General features: G+C 37.1%; 1 protein-coding gene across 6 annotated transcripts in view; it reads left to right on the top strand.

Annotated features, from left to right (window-relative positions):
- The window catches only part of C19H18orf54 (chromosome 19 C18orf54 homolog), a 35160-nt gene extending 12606 nt beyond the window's left edge, over positions 1-22554 (top strand). For 3 of the 6 annotated variants that reach the window (XM_011754264.3, XM_011754263.3, XM_071085293.1), the window contains exons 7-9: positions 2109-2240; positions 3934-4004; positions 8329-12363. In XM_011754264.3, coding sequence (XP_011752566.2) covers positions 2109-2240; positions 3934-4004; positions 8329-8401 — 276 coding nt within the window. In that variant the 3' untranslated portion in view covers positions 8402-12363. Of the gene's footprint in view, positions 1-2108; positions 2241-3933; positions 4005-8328; positions 12364-15517; positions 15600-17344; positions 17506-18162; positions 18406-22439 lie in introns of those variants that run through there. The other 3 variants (XR_011616868.1, XR_011616869.1, XR_011616870.1) reach the window with 3 other exon arrangements.
- The last annotated feature ends 1358 nt before the right edge of the window (positions 22555-23912 follow it).

Genomic DNA, 23912 nt, shown 5'->3' with positions numbered 1-23912 from the left:
GATCTCCTGACCTCGTGATCCGCCCACCTTGGCCTCCCAAAGTGCTGGGATTACAGGCGTGAGCCACCGCACCTGGCCTTCCTTGAACTTTTATATCCACACAAGGTCCTGCAAACAGTCTCCCAAGAAGCCAGCGATGACTGTATATTGGGTTCTCCTCTTGTTCTGTTTGGTTTAAATAATTTGTTTTTTGAATGTATGAAATGTCACTATGGTTCTAAGAGTCAGAGATATACAGAGATGTACCCAGAGACATTTACTAGCAGGTGTCAATGACAAATCTCAGAACAAATTGTATTATCCATACAATATTTTTAAAACATTCATTAACAGTGGCACAAACAGTTCGTATGTTTTCTAGTTTTCTGTCTTCTTTTGATACTGTGACCACTACTTTGCATGAAAATCACTCAGCTCAGGCATAAATTCCAGAGGCAGCCTTTTGTAACTATTATGGTTGGCATAAGGCAGTCGAATTTCTAAAACAAGATAGTGGCTAGATGCAGAACATTTGGAGATTATGCCTCAGATGCTGTCTCCCAGGGTGTAGGAGTATATCCTAACTGGATCCTTTTACCCTGTTTTTTTTTTTTTTTTTTTTTTTTTAATGTTTTTATATTGTTGTGGTAAAATATACATAACATAGAATTTACCATTTTAATCATTTTTAAGTGTACAGTTCTGTGGCATTAAGTACCTTCACATTGTGTGTAGCTATCACCATTGTCCATCACCAGAACTTTATCTTCTCAAACTGAAACTTTGTACTCATTAAACTCTAACTCCCTATTTCCCCCTCTCCCCAGCCCCTGGTAAGTAGCTTTTTACTTTCTGTCCCTATGGACTTGGTACTGTAGGAACCTTGTATAAGAATAATCATTATATATGTATCTTGTTGTGACTGGCTTATTTTGATTAGCATAATGTCTTTAAGGATCATGTATGTTGTAGCATTTGTCAAAATTTCCTTTCTTTTTTAGATTGAACAATTTTCCATTGTATGTATGTGCCACATTTTGTTTATTCATTTACCCGTTGTTGGACTCTTGGGTTGCCTCCATCTTTTGGCTATTGTGAATAATTTTGCTGTGAACATGGGTATACAAATATCTACCCAAATCCCTGCTTTCACTTCTTTTGGATATATACCTAGGAGGGAAATTGCAAGATCATTCAGTAATTCTATGTTTAATTTCTTGTGGAATTCCTGTACTGTTTTCTACAATGGCTATGGCATTTTACCTTTTCACTCCCTGTTTCTTATATCCTGTTCTGTAACTGTGGAAATGTCTTTAAAATCTTTTTAGCCATACTGCTTACTTTGAGTATCTTATGCTAATCAACAACTTTCTATAGAATTGAAGTTTAAATAGTACTTATGGTTCACAGTCTATGCTAAAATATATTAAATTACAGACATCTGTAGAGTCCTATTTGCTACGTGGTAAATAGCTATTAGGACACAGAAACTCATTTGAAAGATGTAAACTAATAGACTGATAAGACTTTTAAAAAGAAATTTTAAAATATCCCTCACCAATTATCTTAAAAGAATCCTGACCATCTTATGTGTCTGAAGCACTGCTGCATTCTTTGAACACAAATAAGGTCAGTGGTAATCGAGCTGTGAGTGTTACTTAGGTAGAAGGAATGTATGGCCCATGAAGAGGTGAAAAGCTAGCATTCTGTTATAAAAACATGTTTTAAAGTGTGCAGAGAATACTGTATTTGAAATTTTGGTCCTTGATCAGCTGAAAAGAACATGTTGGCTTACCTGTCCTCTGAAGACCTTTCATTTCATTTAAAATTTGTGATTTTGAATGTGCTAAATTAATTTGTCATAAATATAAACGTGCATTATTTATTTTAAAAAAGCAGTGACTAGAAAGGATATTCCAAACTGTTAATCATGATTGTCTCTAAGTAACTTCACCTGGGGCTTCGGAATAGGGAAGTGGTGAGTTACAATTTTGATTTTTTAAAATATTGACATATATTGTTTGGATTTTTACATTGGTTTTCTATTAGGGGAAATTAATACAAAATAAAACTCTTCTTTCCCTGAGTTTGGATGGTTAACCTTATACTATCAACTGTTTTAACCTTAGAGCTGTACTCTTTCTGGAGGCAAACATCATGGTCCTGTTGAAGCCCTGAAACAAATGTTATTTAACCTTCAAGCAGTACAAGAACGTTTTAATCAAAATAAGGCCACAGAGCCAAAAGAAGAGATTAAACAAGTAAGCACAAACATGATTTATGAATTGAGATTTGTGAATTTGTATAAAGATTTTTTCTACATTTTTTAATAGACCTACTTATAGTTTCATGTTAGTAAGCATGCCATATACACATGTTGTAAGTGGCAGTAGTATTCTTTTTTGTTAGGAAGTAATGTACTCAACATTTAATTCTGTTTGATTTCTGTAGGTGTTTATCTCTAAACAGATTGTTCTATTTAACTTATGGTTATAAATCCAACATCTTATTTAGTTATGATGATGTTACAACTATAGTATCAAAGGGTTTTAAGAGTTGTTTTGTAATGCTCTACAAAATTAATCTATATGGCCCATCTTCTGGTAGTTATATTCGGGGAGACCTGGAAAACTTTTTCAACATTAGATTCCTCCACACACCTTTGTCATTTGAAATTTAATTTTGTTGCTGTGTGTTTATTGGCTGTTATGAATACAGTCATATCAAGTTTTATTTTAAAGCCATTTTATTTTTTCAATTTGTGTATTTCCCGGGAATTTGAAAATCTGTTTCTGTTTTGGACTGCCATTCTACATGATGAATTTTTTCCCACAAAGGTATAGTGTTTAAGAACATAGAGTTTCTGTTTTCCCAAATGTGATAGTGAATTATAATTCTGTCACTTACTAGCAAGTGCAATATTTGTGCAAATCATTTAACCTCTTTAGTTTCAGTTTCCTATTTAAAAAATTACTGATTTTTAATTGACAATATATATATATTTTGGATGTACAACATGATGTTTTGAAACATCATGGAATGGCTAGGGGAGCTAATTACCTCACGTACTTTTTGTGGAGAACATGTAAAATCTACTCCATTAGTAATTTTCAAGTATACGATATGTTGTTTTTAATTTTAGTCACCATGTTGTAGAATAGATCTCTTGACCTTATTCTTCTCACCTAACTGAAATGTTGTATCCTTTGACAAACATCTTTGCAACTCCCCTGTCCCCACACCCAGATTCTACCTAGAAGTGAGATTATTATTTAGTGTCTGTCTTTCTATGCTGGGCTTATTTTATTGATCAATTTCTTTTTCTGTACAGTGAGGATGTTGAGAAGATAGATATATATATAAAAATATAGATAGATATATGTGTATATATATAGTTTGTTGAGACAAACTATATAAAGTACTTAGTATAGTGCTTGGTACATGGTAAATACTCAATAAATGATGGCTGTTTTTATTGTCATTGTTTTATTGTTATTCAGTAGATATATGAAATTCAGTTTTCATTACAAATGAGTGGATCAGCTTTTGAGAACCTTCATAGTCTGCTCATTTGAGTTGTATTTCTTAATTTCTGTCCTTACATTCTAATAATCATAACGTTAATATGTAATCTATCCTTCTTTCCCCTCTTGTTTTAAACATCATTGAGATACAAACCTGTTCAGTAAAGTCATAATTTTAAGCCAAGACTTGATTTTTAATGGACACATGTGTAGAAGTATACTTTAGGACAGTTGAAAAATGGTTGTTAGTTGGAATGTTTTTACAATAAATGAAAAATAAAAATATTTAATGTTCTTTTGAAAATTATTAGAATTCTTTGGAAATGTAGAAAATATTTTTTAATGTTTTAATCACATTGTAAATACCATTTAATTTTATAGTTATATAATATTTTTAATATTTTTTAATATTTGATGTTTTTAATAATAGGTTTCAGAAGATGATTTCTCTAAATTACAGTTGAAGGAAAGTATGATTCCTATTACCAGGTCGCTTCAGAAGTAAGTATTCTTTACTAATATGGATGCGAATCCATCTTAGCCATTCCTCTGACTCAAATCAAAGTTACAGGGTAGAAATAAGTAGTTTTAAGAGTAGCACTACTAGGCATATTTAAGCTTCTTGGAGCACACTGTTTAATTACACTAAAAAACATTGTTTTCTTTTAGACTTGTGCTTTTTCCTATTCAAAATGTCCTAAGGACCTAATGAGATAGCCTTAGACCTCTAAAATATAATGGATATGAATGACTCATTTTTGAGTAGTAATAGCAACAATTTATGATAGTATTTTTGTGAGTATCCTATAACAGGAACTTGTATGAAATGTGTTTTCATATATTCTCCCTAGAATAAATTTAATAATAAATGGATCATTATTTGGAACATCACTACAGAAATCTAAAGTAGATATAATGACCTGGATATAAAGATAGGTCTAATTTTCTTAGTTACATTATCTTAAATAATAAAATGGAGAAAAATACAAGTTGTTTCTATAGTCATAATATTGACAGAAAAGAATGGTATTTATTTTGGAGTTTTTGTGTGACTATAAAGTGTCCTCAGAAGATGGAATACTGAGCTTAGGAAATACTGAGATTAAAAGTTTCTGCTCTAATCACACCTTTTGATGTGGCTGCCTTTTAAACTTTGAGAATTTGCTTAGGCTTCTGTGATCTAAGGAAATGGTGGAAAAATAAAACACTAGACATGTAAACTTATGAATCTAATTGTCACAAATGTGTATATAGTTTTCATAGTTAAAATATATCATGTAAGATAATTTTTTTCTCTCTACTTAATTTATTATCTTTAGGGTATAAATAATGCACCTTTGTTTGTAGCTTGCCATAGTACTGGGGTATAATGTTCCATACCTAATAGAATTCAGTGAATAATGATAGTAGTAGCTAACATTGAATGTTTACCAAACGTCAGTATTCTAAGTGTTATTGAATATAATTCATGTGATCTTCACAACCTTATGCGGTATTATTATTATTTTCATAATACAGATCAGAGAATAGGCATGGAGTAGTAAAGTAACTTGTCCAGTGTTGCATAGCTAGTAAGAGGAAGAAGGGTGATTCAGACTAGGTAGTCTGATTTGAAAGTCTGTATTTTTAACACTCGTCTCATTAGTAATAGTGATGAATTATTCATTGAGACTAAGTACAGGGCCTCAGTTGATCATCTAGTATGAAGACTTCATTCTGCTTTAAAATTTGAGGTGAATGACCATAGGTTTTCCATTGCTCTTTAAAGCATTGATACTGAACTTGTCACAGACCTAAATGTGTTTTCTGAGGTAATGTACATATCCTAGATGTTTTTCCTGGTGAAAACAAACACTGTATTGCAAGTCATTAAATCACCACAAAAATCAATACTGATCTATAAGTGCTTTTACCATTTGCTAGAATTTTTTTAATAGTAACTTTTTTTCTACTATAAGCAATCAAGTCTTACCTGTATATGGAGTTTCATTTTTAGAGAGAGTTTTATGTTTTGTTACATGGCCTTTAGTTATTTATTCTGTTGTATTAATTGGAGCAGTCTTAATTTGTCTTTACATTCAGAAGTATTATCAGTAAGACATTTGTACTGTAATGAAGTAAGCTTACACTTAGAAAAGTTATTTTCAGTCTCAAGATTAACTGTTTTAAGGACAATTTAAATTTAATTCTTTCTCAGAATTCCTTTTTCTGGCTGCAAAATATTCTGGTTAGCTATATGGTCATCTTTTCATACTTCAGATATTTCAAATGTATTTCAAAATTTCTAAAATATTTCCAAAATCTTTCAAAAGTTACTGATTATACTTTGTAGGTTTTATTGGCCTTTCCTAAGCTAAAAGTCCTATTATGGCTCTTTACATTCCTCAAATAACAGTTTTTGTTTTTAATAATTTGGGTGGCTTCATAGGTGGGAATTGAACAATGAGATCACTTGGACACAGGAAGGGGAACATCACACACCGGGGCCTGTTGTGGGGAGGGGGCAGGGGGAAGGGACAGCATTAGGAGATATACCTAATGTAAATGATGAGTTAATGGGTGCAGCACACCAACATGGCACATGTGTACATATGTAACAAACCTGCACGTTGTGCACATGTACCCTAGAACTTAAAGTATAATAATAATAAAATAATAATAATAATTTGGGTGGCTAACCAGTTTTAAGATATCTTTCATTACCCATAGGGAACTGTAAGCTAGTAGTCTGGCCTTTGTTTAGTCCCTTAAGTACTCAGTTTTCTTATATTCTTCAAGTGGAAACATGTGCTCTCTAGGAAGACTCATTGGAGCTGGGATTACAGGCGCATGCCACCACGCCCGGCTAATTTTTGTATTTTTAGTAGAGATGGGGTTTCGCCATGTTGGCCAGGCTGGTCTTGAACTTCTGACCTAGGGTGATCCACCCACCTCAGCCTCCCAAAGTGCTGAGATTACAGGACTGGCCATCACCTCCAGCCGAATGTTTTAAAATTTTAGTTATTTTGCCTCTGATTGGTTAGTAGCTTTGGGTGAATTATTGTCACTTAGTCAATGAAGGTGGGAATCTCAAAAATTAACTGAAGTTGCCAAAAAAGGTGGGAGAATTGAGAGTCTTCTTATTACATTTGAGTAAAAGTGTCCAAGAAGTATAGAGTACAGGGAAATAGATATACATGCAGTAATTAATGCTACTAGTTTCCTTCCATCTCCTTGTCCTGGATAAAGTGGAAGATGCAGTTTATTATACATTTATTGAACAACTTCTATGTGTTAGAGACTATAGAATAGAGTGTTGTAGTCGTTACCTTTCTGCTCACCATAAGTGGAAATTACTGGCATTAGAGGTTATTACACAGCTTATGTTTTTTTTCTTTTTTACATTTAATTGTGTTTTTTTTTTAGATGGAGTTTCGCTTTTGTTGCCCAGGCTGGAGGCTGGAGTGCAGTGGCACGATCTTGGCTCACTGCAATCTCCACCTCCTGGGTTCAAGCGATTCTCCTGCGTCAGCCTCCTGAGTAGCTGGGATTACAGATGCCTGCCACCACGCCTGGCTAATTGTCTTTTGTATTTTTAATAGAGATGGGGTTTCACCATGTTGGCCAGGTTGGTCTCAAACTCCTGACCTCAGGTGATCTGCCCATCCCAGTCTCCCAAAGTGCATGGATTACAGGTGTGAGCCACTGCTTCTGGCCCTTCCTGCACATCTTAATTACTATATTGTCACTCTGTTTTTCCTTAATATCTTTCATATTTATTAAAGATCTGAAATATGACTAATTAACTGACGTTTTCTGAGTGGTCCTCCAGGAACTGAAAGATAGGGGAGAGAAAAACTGAAAAAATATAATTAGAGAAGGCTTGGAAAGTTAAGGGCCTCTTTTCTTGGTTTGAGGAATGATTGAGTTTTCTCCACTGAGACCTGCAATACAGTCTTGGCATTATTTTAGAGAAAAATCTAGGTTGTTGGTATAACACCATATTATATAGGCTTGTTGGAGTAGTTAGCAGCTTCTCCTACACTCAATAAAAATGAGTTTTGTTTAGATCTGTAACTAATCCTTAAATGCTATTTAAAAAATAGCTATCTTGAATATAAATGTTAAAAATAATTTCTGTATTTTACTTCTTAACTAATACACAGCATACCAAAAGCAAAGGTGTCATTTCACAGAGCTCTAGTGAAAATTACTTGAAAAAAGTGTATTTGTTAAGTGTGATACAACTGATACCTATTGTTTCTTGTTAGGGCACTTGGCAGACTATCTTAAAAAAAGTTAATGTCGGCCGGGCGCGGTGGCTCAAGCCTGTAATCCCAGCACTTTGGGAGGCCGAGACGGGTGGATCACAAGGTCAGGAGATCGAGACCATCCTGGCTAACCCGGTGAAACCCCGTCTCTACTAAAAAATACAAAAAACTAGCCGGGCGAGGTGGCGGGCACCTGTAGTCCCAGCTACTCGGGAGGCTGAGGCAGGAGAATGGCGGGAACCCGGGAGGCGGAGCTTGCAGTGAGCTGAGATCCGGCCACTGCACTCCAGCCTGGGTGACAGAGCGAGACCCCGTCTCAAAAAAAAAAAAAAAAAGTTAATGTCAAAAAATGTAATTGTTAAAGTAAATGTTTATAGAACTTTAAATTATTTTAACCCTCAGTTATTCACATCTCAAGGTTTTATAAGAAATAAGTCTCAACGTTTATATAAATTTACTTCTCATACCAATTTTGAAGTTAATAATCAACTTTATTTTATTTTATTTTGCTGTCTGCATTGGCTATTCAGTTCTTAATAATTGGTTTACAGTGTGTTTTATACTTTTTAATGAAGGGCTTTGCACCATTTATCTCGCCTGAGAGACCTGGTTGATGATACCAATGGAGAACAGTCACCGAAAATGTGAAGAGGAAAATGAAACTGTTACCACAATAGTCACCACAGAACAAATAGGCATTTTTTCTGTTACTTAAACTGACAAAGTAAATATAAGCCATACATTATTTTTTGATTGGTTCAAGGATTATGTATTTCTAAAACACTAAACTTGAAAATACCCATAGGTTTTAGGACCTGTCTTCATTTTGTGCCAACATACTAGAATGTGAACTGCAAGGATCCACAATATATCCTAAAGTCTTACTTTCATCTTCTCGCCAGCAAATGTCTCATATTTAAAGATGGATGACTTCTATTATTGAAGCCTACCTGGATTTAACCTTCTTCAGCATCCTCAACATTTTATTATCTGGTTCAGGATCATTAAGAAACTTACTGGTTTTTATCCAAAATCTTTTATGTGAAATAGACTTTTTTTTAGATATAGTTAGCATCACTTAAACAGCTTAAAGGAGTATCAAAATTGTTATTGTATATGTCATCTATGCAGAAGTCTATTACTTTGAAATTTTCATAAATTTAATATTTAAGATACATTGTATTTGAAAATTGCATTAATAGTGGAGTGATACAGTGTTAAAAGGAATGTTGTATTGTGACATTCAAGAGAACCTCCTCATTTAATTAGTACTTTGATTCTGTGTAAGATAATATTGATAATGCTTGACAGTTTCCAAACCTTTTTTTGGAGGGATATTTAAGAATTTAATATTTCAATATTAGGTTGTTTCCCAGATTTTAATTTTGGGGTTAGCTCAAACTGGTGAAAACTATGACTCAATGGCCAATTGCTTTATGAAATTTGATAATTAAAACTTAAAATGAATATGGAAAATCAGAAAGCAACTCTGTATTTTAGAGCAATTTTGTAAGAGTTGTATTTTCTTTAACACAATCTCTAGTCTTAAGTTTGTCTCTAGCTGGAACCGAACAAAGCTCTGTAATTTTTACCAAGCACTTATTATTGATACTTCTTATAAGTAGTAAGCATCTTTATTAACACAACTGAGAATTAAGTCATAAAACATAACTAATACAGCACATTACAGCCTGATGAAATTAAAGAATGTGTATATATAACTAGCACAGATTAACACTTCACCCAAATGATAGCGTTTTTCCTCAGTAGATTTATTGTCAAATAGGAATTTCTAAGCACATTGAGTCAAAGCATTTTTTCCAAGTTAATAAAGCATCATAGCACTTTGGGAGGCCGAGGCGGGCGGATCACAAGGTCAGGAGATCGAGACCACGGTGAAACCCCGTCCCTACTAAAAAAAAAAAATACAAAAAATTAGCCGGGCGCGGTTGTGGGCGCCTGTAGTCCCAGCTACTCGGGAGGCTGAGGCAGGAGAATGGCGTGAACCCGGGAGGCGGAGCTTGCAGTGAGCCGAGATCGCGCCACTGCACTCCAGCCTGGGGTGACAGAGCGAGACTCCGTCTCAAAAAAATAAAATAAAATAAAAATAAAATAAAGCATCATTTAACATCTTTGTTAGAGGTGACACGTCAAACACTACAGTGAGCTCTGTGGGTTTTTTTGTTGGTTTTTTTTTTTTTTTTTTTTTTTGCCAGTGAGTTTTTTACCATGCTGCTCTGACCAGTTTGAGAGGCAATCACCAACGGATTTGTTTTCTTTATTCTGTGGAGATGTTTTTGCCACTGACACTGTTTTCTGATTATAGTCTGCTTCATAGAAAATAGCCTGCATAAACAAACAAGGAATTACTTTGAAATTAAAGTATGCCTGACTATTAAAAATGCAGAGTTTAGGTGGGTAAACATCAGGTAGGTCTGGGTGGGTCATGTTCTAGGCCTAGAAAAATCCACTGTTAGACAAGTTCTAAAGAAGGCAAGGAGATAAAGGCATCAGGTGGTAACTTCTAATTGAATATTATATGTTGATCATACATAATATATACTATGCCTGGAAATTGTAATGACTGAAAAGCACCTATTTGGTTAGTGCTCCTATTCATGAGACTGTATCTCCAATACTAAATGAGATAAGCCTGTTCTAAAATCTTATAGCCAGTATTTTAAGAAACTTGATTATACTTACCAAAGGAACATTGTTTTCTCTTGTTTTAAATACGGAGAGGTTTAATCCTTTACCTAACAAAGGAATTAATTTTAGCAAAATGATTCATTCCAACCTTAGGAGAGTCAACTAAGAAAAATAACGAATCTAAGTAATAAACATTCAAGAAATACTCTAAGTAAGAGATTTAATTACAATTTTAATATCTCAGGGTTCTTTTTAGGTTTCCAGGGGAAAAGAGCAGGATAATAGTGTGGAGACTGCTAAGTTGAGAATTTAAAAGAAATGAGAATGTAAAATTTTTTAAATTGCATTGTGAATATAAAATTTTTATCTTTTGCTCTCACTCTTTTAGATGTGTTGAGAAAATGTTAAATAGAAAAAAGTAAGAAATTTTAATAAGATGTTTCAGATCTTTGAGTATGAAAAATATAACAAAAAAGCCTAATTTCAAAAGACTATTTGAGATCAAGGGACAATGGTGTGACCAGTATGAAGGGTCAAGACTGAAATATATTGTCTTTACTATCAAGAACTCTACTTTCAGTTTTTTCTCACAGTTAATTTCAGCTTCATAGAGTTTTCTGACCAAATTAAAAAACACTGTTTTCTTGGGTTTGTTTTCGGTATATGTCATTATAGTTATGTTATATCTTGTTGAAATTTATAATTGTGGGGTTTTTTTATTGTTTTAGTATTTAATGGTGTATAATGTGTTATTAAATTATATGTAGTTATACCAAAATGTTGCCTGAAGATAAATCATGACAAGGTCCCATGTTTATTTCTATGTTATAGATACCTGGAATTGATCTTGTAGATTTGAATTTTTGTTTCATTTTTTTCTGTCCCACCCTTCGCTCTGTATATCTCAGAACATTTTTGGTAGAAGTGCTATCCAGAAGTGAACTTGTCAAAAGGCAAGTAGCATGAAAGGAGACAGAAGAAGCAACAGGCCAATACAGAGGATAATTTCTGAGCACTTGAAGTTTCTTCAAATGTGCAAGACTGTGTGTCTTCCTATTAGATGTATGAATTGGATATTTCATGCATAATTAAATGTGTTGGATTGCAGTGCCTATCATACAGCGATTGGAGTAAATTGAGGCCTAATCCTGAACATATTGTAGAGCATATTGTTAGATATTTTTCCTGTGATATTTGAAGTTATTATTTTCCCATTTCCTTTTTCTTTTTTTCTTTGTAATCATATGTCCCTAAGATTGTTTTCCTTTTTTGCACCAAAAACAAAAACAAAAACTTAGCTTTTTATCCTCCCAGTGTATTCTGCATTGTCCTTACCCTAGATCAGCCCCTTCTGTGTAACAGTTTTTCTCACAATGTAGCAACTTTTATCTACCCTTCAGTACCTTCACTGGGACTAGTTCATTCATTTTCAAATAGCTATTTCAACCTTTAACCTCTCCTGTCTTTGTCTTTTACACAGAAGCCAGAGTGACTGGTCTTGGCAAGACTCTGTTGTGTATCACCACTGTAACCTTAATGATTTGTTTCAGCAAATTTGCTGTAGTTCAATTGCTTTACTCAGATTCCCCCAAACTTTATATGTGTATTCTCACCTTTGTGTATATTATTTCTCATGCATGAAATACTCAATTTTTATTCTTTTATCTAAAGCTTACTCTACATTTCTTTAAAGCTCTGACCAAGTATTTTATTTTGTCCCTAAACATTCTAACTATCCACCAAACTGTGGTAAATTGGCTTTTCTTTTTCCTTCCCCTGTCATTTATTTACCTGTTATATTTCATTTTAATATTTTGGATGGTACCTCTTATACTATGCTGTATTCCTAGACAAGGAAATGTATATCAAAATATGTTAGATGATTGATGGTTTTATCTCCTCGATGATAGAACTTTTTATACTGCTTTACAGAATCAAGAAAAAGTAAAGTGTATTTTACATAGTGGTTTTAAGTATTGACTGATTGATATTCTAAACCTGGTTTCCTGTATAAAGTTGTAAGTTCAAGATAAAGAGACCACATTCTTATTTGAGGTTCTGGAAATCCTTTATTTCTTTTTTTAAAACATTTTGATAACTTTTTGAAAAATTTAAACCTTTTTAAGAGCAATTTGAGGCTCATAGCAAAATGAAGAGGAAAATAATCTGCACAGAGATTTCCCATATACCTCCTGCTCCTGCATATGCACGACCTCCCCTTTTCATTGTCTGCCACCAGAGTGGTGAACAATTGATAAACCCACACTGAATCATCATAATCACCGAGAGTCCATAGTTCACGTCAGGGTTCACTCTTGAGGTACATTCTGTGAGTTTGGACAGACGTATAATAAACTGTGGCTCCACCCCAGTGTGCAGTCCTCTCAGTGTACAGGCCAGTTGGATTCTGGGGACCCCTTCCCACCTGGCTGTCTCATTCCCTTCTAAAGTACATCTAACTGCCGTTAGAAGGATAAGGACGAAGACCCATCTTAACCGCTTCCTCCTGACAGGGGGTGCTGTTTTGGGAAAACGGCAGTCAGAGATTCCTCATAGGCCTGTCTTAGGGTTCCCAGCAGAAGGGGCCATCATGGAGGCTCCGGTTGCATGGCCATTTGGAGTTTGATGGCCTAAGGGCAAGAACAGACAAACTGGGTTATTAAAAAGTATATGTCAAAACGAAACAAAGGGAGAGGTAAGGACAGCTCAAAGATCCCAAGGCCTTTTGCCAGTCTGCACAGGGATAGAGAGGTCAAAAGCCTGACGTAATAAACACTTTTATGTTTTTACCAGCATGTTGGGCTTCTGGATTCCCTTCCCCTGAGCCCAGTCCTAAGCCAAACAGTTTAATGTTTGGGAAATTAACTTTTCCCACTGTGAAGGGTGCATCTGAGGGGAGTGTCTTGTAGTTTGGAGACACAATTACCTCTCTGTGAAGAGAGGACAAAGGAGGGAAAAAGAAAAAGCCTCTTTTCAAAGGAGTCCTAGGAGTTCAGGATGCATTTGAAAGGGGTACAAACTGAAGAAGAAAGACCATCCATCTACAAAGAGGGGAGCAGGCATCCCTAGTTCTCTTTTTAGCAGATACCCAGGGTACGTGAGAGAGAAGGAAGAGCATTCTCTTGTCCTTGTATTCCTGAGTCCCGGCAACCTTGGCAGGTACCACCACGGATGTTAAAGCGGCTTTAACTCATGTTAACAGGGTACCTAGGAGGTGGGAATTATCCACTCTTCCCTCGTATGTTCTGTTTCCCCTGCTGTCCATAGCCTTGAATTCCCGAGACCTCATTTATGCCATGGATACTAGCATGGCCTTTATCTATGAAATGGGAAGGGTAGCTTAATTGACAGCAATCAGCCACATTCACCTGTGTTGTGTCTTTTCCATTATCATCTGCCTCTGGATCCCTCAGATCCAGTTTTCCTTCCGAGGGCTTTGACCTGAAGCTTGGAATTGAGTTTGGGACAGAAATATGTCTCGGGGATTTGCATGGACTTCTTATAAGCCAAATGCTAAGGTGAAGCTGTGGAGTTGAGTCCTCCTCCAACAAGGGAGAGAAAAGGATGTCTTGTGATACATCCAGATAACTGGTGGCTATAGTTATGCTGCTAAGATTTGGGTGCATTGTGCTTGGCTTTGGTTAGCTCCCTTGGTCTTACTTTCCCATAAAGGAAACCTCCAAGTGATGGGCATCCTATTTATTCCCATCAACTGGCAGGATTTGCAGGATAACTGCTCAGAACTAGAGTATTGATCCAGATTTTTACGTTACCCATTCCTCTGTTCTTTCTGAGCTGCAGCTGGAGATTGCTGGTTGGTTCACAGGAACAAGTAGGGTTATTCTAAAATGTAGGTGAAAACTTAAAAACAACTAATGAGTTGAGAATTTAATAACAAATGTATGATAATTTTTGAAACCTAATTTCTCTGTCACCAGTCCTCATTTTTCTTTAAAAAACATAAATCATCATAGGACTAAGTGGTTTCCAAAATGAACTTTAGTCTTATAATTGGCCTGATTATTCGCATAAGGTGCAGCAAGAGTAATTATTTCTACATAGTCCTTTTGAATTGGCTTTGATGGAACTCTGTTCCACAAGGAATCTCAGTTGAGACCTTTTAAAGCTGAGCCCAGCCATGGGTTTGTATCCTCAAATACCTGTGAGTTGGGTGATGCTCTCCTTTTAAGGTCCTAAGATAAACTTGGAGCTCCTAGGCCTGTTACAAAGTGACATTGTTTACTGATCACAGGTCAGGAACCCTGTACAGGGACTGTGTAGGCAAGGGTATGAGGCCAGTTCTTCCTACGGGGCTTTTAGCAGCTCTGCAAGTGAAGATTGACTCCTTAAAGGGAAGCATACCCTTCCAGTCAATGCCTTAGTAAAATAACCAGTTTCTCCAATTGCATCCTGTTGCAAAAGAAAAGTGGATCCTTATTGCACTGATCCAAATAACTATATTGCCATAAGTTAAGAATACTCACAGATAGTTTCCAAATTCTAGAGGAACCAGGCAGAGAGAAACAAACATACTCCAAATTTTTGTTCACAGGAGTGTAATTTAATTAAAGGCCATAGGAGTGCAAAATAAATTTCCTTGACTTTAAGAAACAAAACATGGATCAGCAATGTTCGAAGCAAAAATCAAAAAGATTTGCTTCAGTTTCCTGAGTTCAGTCCATTTAGTGAACTCTTGTTTTGCCTGATATTCATGAACACTTCAGCTCTTTGAGTCCTGTACATTTTTCCTTAATTCCAATGTCACGATCTCCAAAGTTATCAGAAACCTGTACTTGAGAGCACCTGTCAGAGTCCTATGGCTTATAATAAACCATCTTTTGAAAAGGATTAAAACAAGGTAATAATTGTCACTAGCAAAATGTCCAGGATGGTTAGAAACATAATTGACAAGTTTATCTCTGTGGTTTACAACCTTAATTATGTTTGATAGCATATACTTAGACATTAGAATTTTAGAAGTCCCATATAATTTTGGAATATGTAATAGTATTATTCACCAAAATATAACCTAAAGAAGATCGAACATCATCTTGGCAATCCCATGTAACTAAATATGTCAAATAACCATGTTTACCTCTTTTGTGCATGTTTCAGGGGCCCTCTGATCCATCCAAAAAGCCAGGCATCAGGAAAGACAATTTTGAAACTGAAGTTTGATTTTGGGGAAGCCTATTAAGTATGTTAGAAGTTCAAAGCACTTGGTATTATGAAATAGAATTTCAGATTACCATAAGTTATTTATTTTGCCAAAATGATGACTCCAAAATTTTAAAGAAACAAAAACCTTTTATAACCCTTTATGAATTTTGCTAAAGAGCAGATTAGCACCTTAAGAATACCTTGTTGTGCTTTTATTTTAATGCTCAATTTATAGAAAAAACATATAATACCTTTTTAAAATTTAGTCAATATGTTCAAACAGAGAACCTCTTCTGCAAGATTAATTCTTAAAATCCTTTTGCCACTTGTTTGACCCTTCAGCTTTATCTTATCTAATTTAAAACAATCCTTTATCCATAGGCAAAAACTTACATTTCCATGCCTTCTCATAACCTTTTACTAAAAAACACATTTTACTGTTCTTACACATCTTGTATGTAAATATATTTATAGTAGTTTCAGTTACATGTTATAATGGTAACTCCTAGCAATTTTAACTTTAATGTAAAACCTGGTAAGTTGTTTTAATTTTATGCCAGGTACAACCAAGATTTGACTCCTTCAAGCATAATAGAAGGGGTAGTTAGTTCCATATGTCCCCAGGCCTTAACAGTTGTGGACCAGGCAAGTCAGATAGTTCTCAAAACCCAAAAAGCAGCTTATAACCTCAAAACACTTAGCAAACCTTACATCTAACTTGCATAATTTAGTCCACCTATTTACATTTTGATGGCATGTGCTTTTAACCAATAATCTTTAGGGCTATTTTATTGTTTCCTCAAAGATTAAAGTCATGTGAACTGAGAGGTACCACAGCTTTTATCTTCCCTTTAAAAAATATTTGATCTAAGCGCTGTATTTCTTTAGGTCAAATTACTTTTTACAGACATCATCCACACAACACATATAGCTACATAGACAGGCAGGAGAAAACTGAATCCCCTGGTGGAGCCCTGTAAGAGACCGGGCTAGGAAAACATGCAGATATCAAACCAGAAAGGACTTCTTCCCTAAGGCAGGATTGCTAAACAAAGCCTTGCCACACCCCCAGGATGTAAAACAAGATGGAGGCCTGCAGCGAAGTTTGCTACTAACCATACACACGTGCAAAGCACACCAGATTGCCTACAGCTTAAGACCAGCCTCACAAATCCTTTTTCACAAAACTTTACAGAGAATATAAACAGTGATCCTTATCATTCCTAGCCTAGTAAAACATCTTCTAAAAAGAAAAATCTTGCTTAAAAGTTAACTGCTGGTGGGGTGGAGAAGGGGAAGAAAAGAAACAGTTTAAAAATGCCTGAGGAAGAGCATCTTATTCTTATACAACTGGTTCCTCCACCAGGAAGAAAAGCTTAATCACTATCTGTTGGAGTTGAACCCCTTGGCAGGGGAAGGGGAAGATCTCATGGCATTCCCCAGCCCCAGCCAGTGAGAGACAGGACTAGCTGGATTTCCTAGGCTGACTAAGAATCCCTAAGCCTAGCTGGGAAGGTGACCTCAACCACCTTTAAACACAGGGCTTGCAACTTAGCTCACACCTGACCAATCAGGTAATAAAGAGAGCTCACTAGAATTCTAATTAGGCAAAAACAGGAGATAAAGAAATAGCCAAGCATCTATCACCTGAGAGCACAGCAGGAGGGACAGTGATCGGGATATAAACCCAGGCAACGGCTACCCTCTTTAGGTCCCCTTCCTTTGTATGGGAGCTCTGTTTTCACCCTATTAAATCTTGCAACTGCACTCTCTTCTGGTCAGTGTTTGTTAGGGCTCCAGCTGAACTTTTGCTCACCGTCCACCACTGCTGTTTGCCGCAGTCGCAGACCCGCCGCTGACTTCCATCCCTCCGGATCCAGCAGGGTGTCCACTGTGCTCCTGATCCAGCAAGGCGCCCATTGCTGCTCCTAATCAGACTAAAGGTTTGCCATTGTTCCCGCACAGCTAAGTGCCCAGGTTTGTCCTAATCCAGCTGAACACTAGTCATTGGGTTCCACATTCTCTTCCATGACCCACAACTTCTAATAGAGCTATTTCACTCACCGCATGGCCCAAGATTCCATTCCTTGGAATCCCTGAGGCCAAGAACCCCAGGTCAGAGAACAGGAGGCTTGCCACCATCTTGGAAGCGGCCCACCACCGTCTTGGGAGCTCTAGGAGCAAGGACCCCCTGGTAATACCAGGAGGGGAGGAGGAGTGAGAAGGTCTGCTTGCTTGTCTATCCCAAAACAGAAAGGAAAAGGCCATGAAAATGCCCCCGACCCCTGGGAGTGACAGGGGTATGAGTACAGTTTCCCCTACCCTTAGAAGTCCCACGATGAAAAGGCTTAGGATAGTGAGAGGCTTTGAGTCCCTATTTCATTCACTTCTTAAGCCTCACAGGGGGCACCAAAGCTGTTGTAGGACTTACTCCTTAGTTCAGCTAAGAGCTGGGTCCTTGTGACACAGCCATGAAATATTAGGCTTGCAGACACTTTGAAGGGTGAGAATAATGGAATTTATCGGGCAAAAAGGAAAAAAGGGAAACAGGGACTCTCTGAAAAACCAGAGTCCCTACTAGTGTGCTTCCTGTTTTGCAGATAGAATTCCAGGTTTCACCCAGGAAGAGGAGGGGCCAGGCTTTTCCCTGCTGCAAATGGCATGAACTTCTGTGGCTCCACCCCAGTGCACACTCATCCCCGTGCACAGGCCTGTTGGAGTTTCTCTGGGGACCCATTCCCACCTGGCTGTCTCAGTATAGACTATTTTCATTGCCCTGAAAATCCTCTGTGCTCCACCTATTGGTCCCAACTCCAACTGCCTGAAAATCCACCTAAAATGAGGTAAATTAAATCTATTTTGGAGGAGCTATTTCTTTTTTTGATGTTGCTGCTCCTATTTATTAAATAGGAGCAACAGTTGTGTATTTTGGATGACATAGCTGTAGCCTTCTGACCTCTTGAGTCCTCAAAACTGAGATTTTTGAGTTTTTAAGTGTTTTCCATTTCATCAGTTATATATTCAAATTTACAGCTTTAGGACTAAATCTAGGAAAATTCAGTCTGTTATAAAGGGTCAAGTCCATTTATGTTGCTACAGCAAAATGCCTGAGACTGGGTAATTTATAGAGAACATAAATATATTTCTCATAGTTCTGGAGGCAGGGAAGTCCAAGGTGCTGGCAGATGTTTGGCTGTCTGGTGATAGCTGCTGTCTGCTTCTAAAATGATATCTTAATGCTGCATTCTCTGGAGAGGAGGAACTTTGTGTCATTACAGATGGAAGGGACAGAAAGCAAAAGGACCCACCAGCTTCATTCACCAAGCTCTTTTATAATGACATTGATTCTACTCATGACTTAAATACCTTCCAAAAGTCTCCAGCTTCCAATACTGTTGCATTGGGGATTAAGTTTCCAACACATGAATTTACGGAACACATGCAGACCACAGCACTGGTTTTGCATTGTGTTGCTTTTTCAAGCCTGGCTCGTTGGTCACTATCAGTTTGGGTGTAATCTAGAAGCAAACCAAATCGTGATTTTAAACAAGGGAAGTTTAATATAAAAGTTTTAAACTAGCTGAGGGAGAGTACCCAAGAAAGGGCAGACTTGGAAGAGGGAGCCTAAAGTCTGGATTCAGACCTTGTTGAAAAAAGGGTAACTGTGGCCCACTGGATTGCAGTGAAAGTTATGGTTTGCTCAGACCGGTGCTGGCGTTTAGTTACTAGGCCAGCAGGAAGCCACACTGGTGACTCAGTGTGTGCAAATGCAGAAGGAGTTGGGGGAGGGGCACTGGTGCTGGCAGGACATCTGGAGCGTGAGGCGTCTGTTTTGGGAGGGTGGCAGAAGGTGATCACCAGCCTGGATGAGGTCTGTAAAGTCACTAAGAATAATACATTCCCGAAGCGTGGCTAGGGCAGAGCTGCCCCAGATGTCTTCACACCCACACTTCTTACTGATGGTGTAGCTGTCAGAAAGCAGCAGGAGAGTCCCTTCGGGGTGAATTTGAAGCTGAGAGACCATACATTGATGACTAGTGCAGAAGTTGATCAGGCTGTAGGAAGGTTTTGATGAGAGACATCATCACAAAGTAAATATAAAATGTCTCACTTATCCTCCTTTGCCCTCCTTGTTTTGCAACATATTGCATAGCCTGTCCAAGAAATGTGGGCATACGGGTAAGGTAGTGAAAATATCAGGTCATTTAGAAAACTGAGGAACCGTGAAAAACCTTGAGCCAATATTTTCAAAATCTAATGAATTTGATAACTTCATAATGTAGTTCATGAACTAGAAATCGAGACTACTATATATATTCTGGAGTTACATGAATGGCACCCTCAATATAGCAGGAGCATAGAGCATTCCTTTCATTACTTTTCATCAAGATGGTCATATAGTTTTATATAAGCAATTCTGGAAGTGGAAAATTCTCTGCAGTCGGAATGCTTTGTTTTTTAGCATATACTTGCTTCAGTTAAGTCATGATTTACATTTCTGTCTTCACATTTTACTCTTAATTTTGCCTCTTAAGACAATTTCATATACATATTTCAGTCTTCCCAATTTCTGTTGAAATCAACAGAAGTAATGTTCCATACTTTAGGCTCAATGTTTCTAAATTATTTCTGTGGTAAAAGTTTTATTTCTTTATTATTGTTTCACCTTTCTAGATGCTTTCCAGCTTTTAATTTTTTTTTTTAATGTGGCACCAGATGTCCAGAATTCATAGAGTAGAATATGGGGACTCTATGTTTAATAGTTTATTACAGTACTTTATTTGACTAGTATTTATTTGGCTCCTGGCACTGTTCTAGGGTGTGTGTGTGGTGGGGGTTGGGGTGGGGGGTTGATCACAAATAAGGCATCACTCTATCATGAGGAACTCAGTGGAGGAAATATATAAATGGAGAAATGTATACTATAACCAGGTAAGTATTGCTTCAGAGAAATGAAGCTAGAACAACTGATAAAGAATTACACAGAACATGGATCAGCTAAGTGGCCTGGGGAAAACCGGGAAAGATTTCACTCAGGAGAGGATACTTGAGCTGATACAGAAAAATGAACAGAAGTTTGCCATCAAAGAAATTAGGTAGAAGGTGTTTTATTTGTTTGTTTGTTTGCTGTTGTTTTTTGAGACACAGTTTCACTCTTGTTGCCCAGGCTGGAGTGCAATGGCACGATCTTGGCTCACTGCAACCTCCACCTCCCGGGTTCAAGAGATTCTCCTGCCTCATCCTCCCAAGTAGCTGGGATTACAGGCGCTTGCCACCATGCCCGGCTAATTTTTCTATTTTCAGTAGAGACAGGGTTTCACCATGTTGGCCAGGCTGGTCTTGAACTCCTGACCTCGGGTGATCCACCTGCCTTAGCCTCCCAAAGTGCTGGGATTACAAATGTGAGCCACCGCGCCCAGCTTGAAGGGTGTTTTTTCTAGCCAGGAGATAATATGTGTGCAAAGATTGAGTAGTGAAAAGCCTGCTACAGAATTTGTTGAATCAGAATAGTGTGTGCTGTAAAAGAAGTCTGGCTTCAGAAACAGCAGATTTATGATTCCACTATTTTATTAGCTCTTTACTGTGGACTAGTGTCCTGACCTTGCCCAGGCCTTTTTTGTTTTCCATCTCTTTTTTCATATCTACTTTGCAGTTTTGTTTTGAGCATTAAATGAGAAAATGTATGTCTGGCACATACGAGCTCAGAAAATACTAATTGCCAAGGGGGTAATACATTTAGTTGAGGGAGACACTACGAATAAGACATAAAGCTGCTTTTGCCTCTAAGGCAATAAAATGCCCTCTCCATTCTGTTCTCCACATTACAGCAAGAAAAATCTTTTACAAACATGTCATGTGATGTTGTATCTCTTCTTAAAATTTCCTGTGCCTTCCTTTCAGAGTAAAATGGAAATTCCTGCCATAGTCTAGAAAGCTCTATGGTATGCCAATATCTTTCAGTCCCCTCACCTAACAAAACCAGTGCATTTTCTACCATTCCATTTGCTGTATAATTCAGCCACATTGGTCTTGCTGTTCTCAATTACTGTGAACATGAGTGTCTGCTTTCAGACCTTTGTGCTGTTTCCTCCACCTGGATAGTCTTTCCTCAAATATTCTGTGATTCACTTCCTCACTTCAGGTGTATGCTCAAACATCATTTACCAGAGGCCGACCCTGACCACCACCATTGCTCATACCATTACTCTTTGCCCCTTTCCTCCTTTATTTTTCTTTAATTAATATTGAGGTTAGGGCCTTTGTTTCATTCACTGCTGTATCCCTAACAATTGGAAGAGCGCTTAGCATTTATGTAAAAAGCTCCAAAAATACTTGTTCTCTGAATGAATGAGGCTGAGAAGGTGACTTGGGGGCCCATCTGAGGCACTTGATATACTCAGCCAAGAATTTTGGATTTATTCTGTGGACAAAAGGAAGGGGATTAACATTTTTGATGCAACCTAAAATGCATATTAATTTTTTGTTAGTCCCTATATTGATTTGTGCTTGCAGTAAGTGGAACTTTTTTTCAGAAACTAAAACCATTTTTTTTTCTTTCTAGTAGCCAGTCCTTAAAACCTGATGCCATGGCAATAACACATTATATTAATTTCTTTAGATAGTAATGAAAGGTAGAATGAAGGCTTATTGTTTTTGTTCAGAGATAGAGCTACTCTTCTTGAGGTTTCTGTGATGTTTTAGTGTAAAATAAGTTCCCAGAATATAGTATTTTAATAACGATGTTAAGAGGGCTATTCATTTATTTTAGGTTGCAGTAGTAGATAATATTTAATTTATTGAACAATTTACTTTTTGGGGGGTGGGGGACACAAGTAAAAGAAAACAGAAATGAACACAAAGAAGTTTCTTTTCGCAGGTGATCCAGAAGCACTGGTGACAATGAGGAATAATATCGTGCATGACCTGGCTCAAGATGGTGCCCCTAACAATTAAAAAGTCAATGCTGCTTTAAATCACAAGTATTCAATAATTTTTTAAAGAGAAACCTGGGGAAACATAGAATTTTATTCAGAAACAGATTTGCTCATTCCAAGCCAAAGCAGAATAGATATTCTATTAAAAGTGAGCAAAGCAACATCAATCATACTTTAATAAAATGATTTTTAAAAAGATAGAAGAAAAAATTAGCAGAGTAGCAGATATTTCAAAACTTTAGTTCTTGTTCTCTCTCTCTCTGTCTCTGTCTCTCTCTCTGTGTGTGCATGTGCATAGTTTTATGAGGCAGATTTCTTAGGAGGGTTTAACATTTAAATATAATCTTTTCCTTCTCTTATTAGCTAGAGTACCTTAGGCAAATTAAACCTCTGATCTTCAATTTCTTAAGTAGAGCTATGGTATCTATCTCATACAGTTGTGAAGATTAAGTGAGGTAATGCTTGTAAAGTGCTTACTCACTTAGCACAGTTCCCGGAATATAATAAGTGACCTGTGTTAGTTGTTGCTGGTAAAAAGAATTATGCCAGTACATGGTGTCAGAATTTCAGCCAGTAATGACTACCTGTAGACACCGAAGTGTTAATACTAAGAGCTGTTACGCTTTTTTATTCCACTAGAGGGCACGTTTCTCCTTCTGTAAACCTGATGGCAGCCATAAAGCATTATGACTCTGTCCCCAACTCACTCCCCTTCCCTTTAGCATCCTCAGCCCTATGATTTCTGTTAGACCACTAATAACCTCACATTGTGCCGGGTCTCTCCCTGGTTATCCTCCCCACACCCACGTAATGGAAGGATGTTTTAGCCTTGGCACATGCTTTTGCCAGTGTAAAGGGCGGTCCTTTATTACATGTAAAACATGTAATAATAATTGGCTTTGGGTGTTCAGCAAGACACAGGTTTGATATAGTGAGCTAGGAGTAGGGATTCAAAGGAAACATCCTTATTACTTCTTACCCTGAGCATTCTCCCTCCCATATGCATGATTAAACCAAGTCTACCTAGTGGACTGAACCAGTGGGGTAGCCTCCCCAACATCTCTCCTATTTTAAGTCAGGGAAAAAACCAGAAAATGTGGGATGGGGAAAGAGGCAGGCAGAGACAGGGGGAAAAAGGATGAGATACAAACTTTGAGAACATCACTATTTATAAATGACAGATCTTGAATTGTACCTGGGAGATGCAGTCCCTGCTCTAGTTTCTGGAAAGCCACATTCTCTATGACCCGTGATCTTAGGTTCAAATGAAAAAGTGTAAACATAGCACCAACTGTGTACTAGGGGTTCCTTGGCTATTGGAAGTCCTCGCTTGTTAAGAATGAGCCAAATCCTTCCACAGGCCTCCTTATCTGGGAGACACAAGTAAATCAAGGATCTGGTTCAATAATTTGAAC

Source organism: Macaca nemestrina, chromosome 19, assembly GCF_043159975.1.
Source record: "Macaca nemestrina isolate mMacNem1 chromosome 19, mMacNem.hap1, whole genome shotgun sequence".
NCBI classification, from domain to species: domain Eukaryota; kingdom Metazoa; phylum Chordata; class Mammalia; order Primates; family Cercopithecidae; genus Macaca; species Macaca nemestrina.
This window is presented reverse-complemented; position numbering and strand designations above follow the sequence as displayed.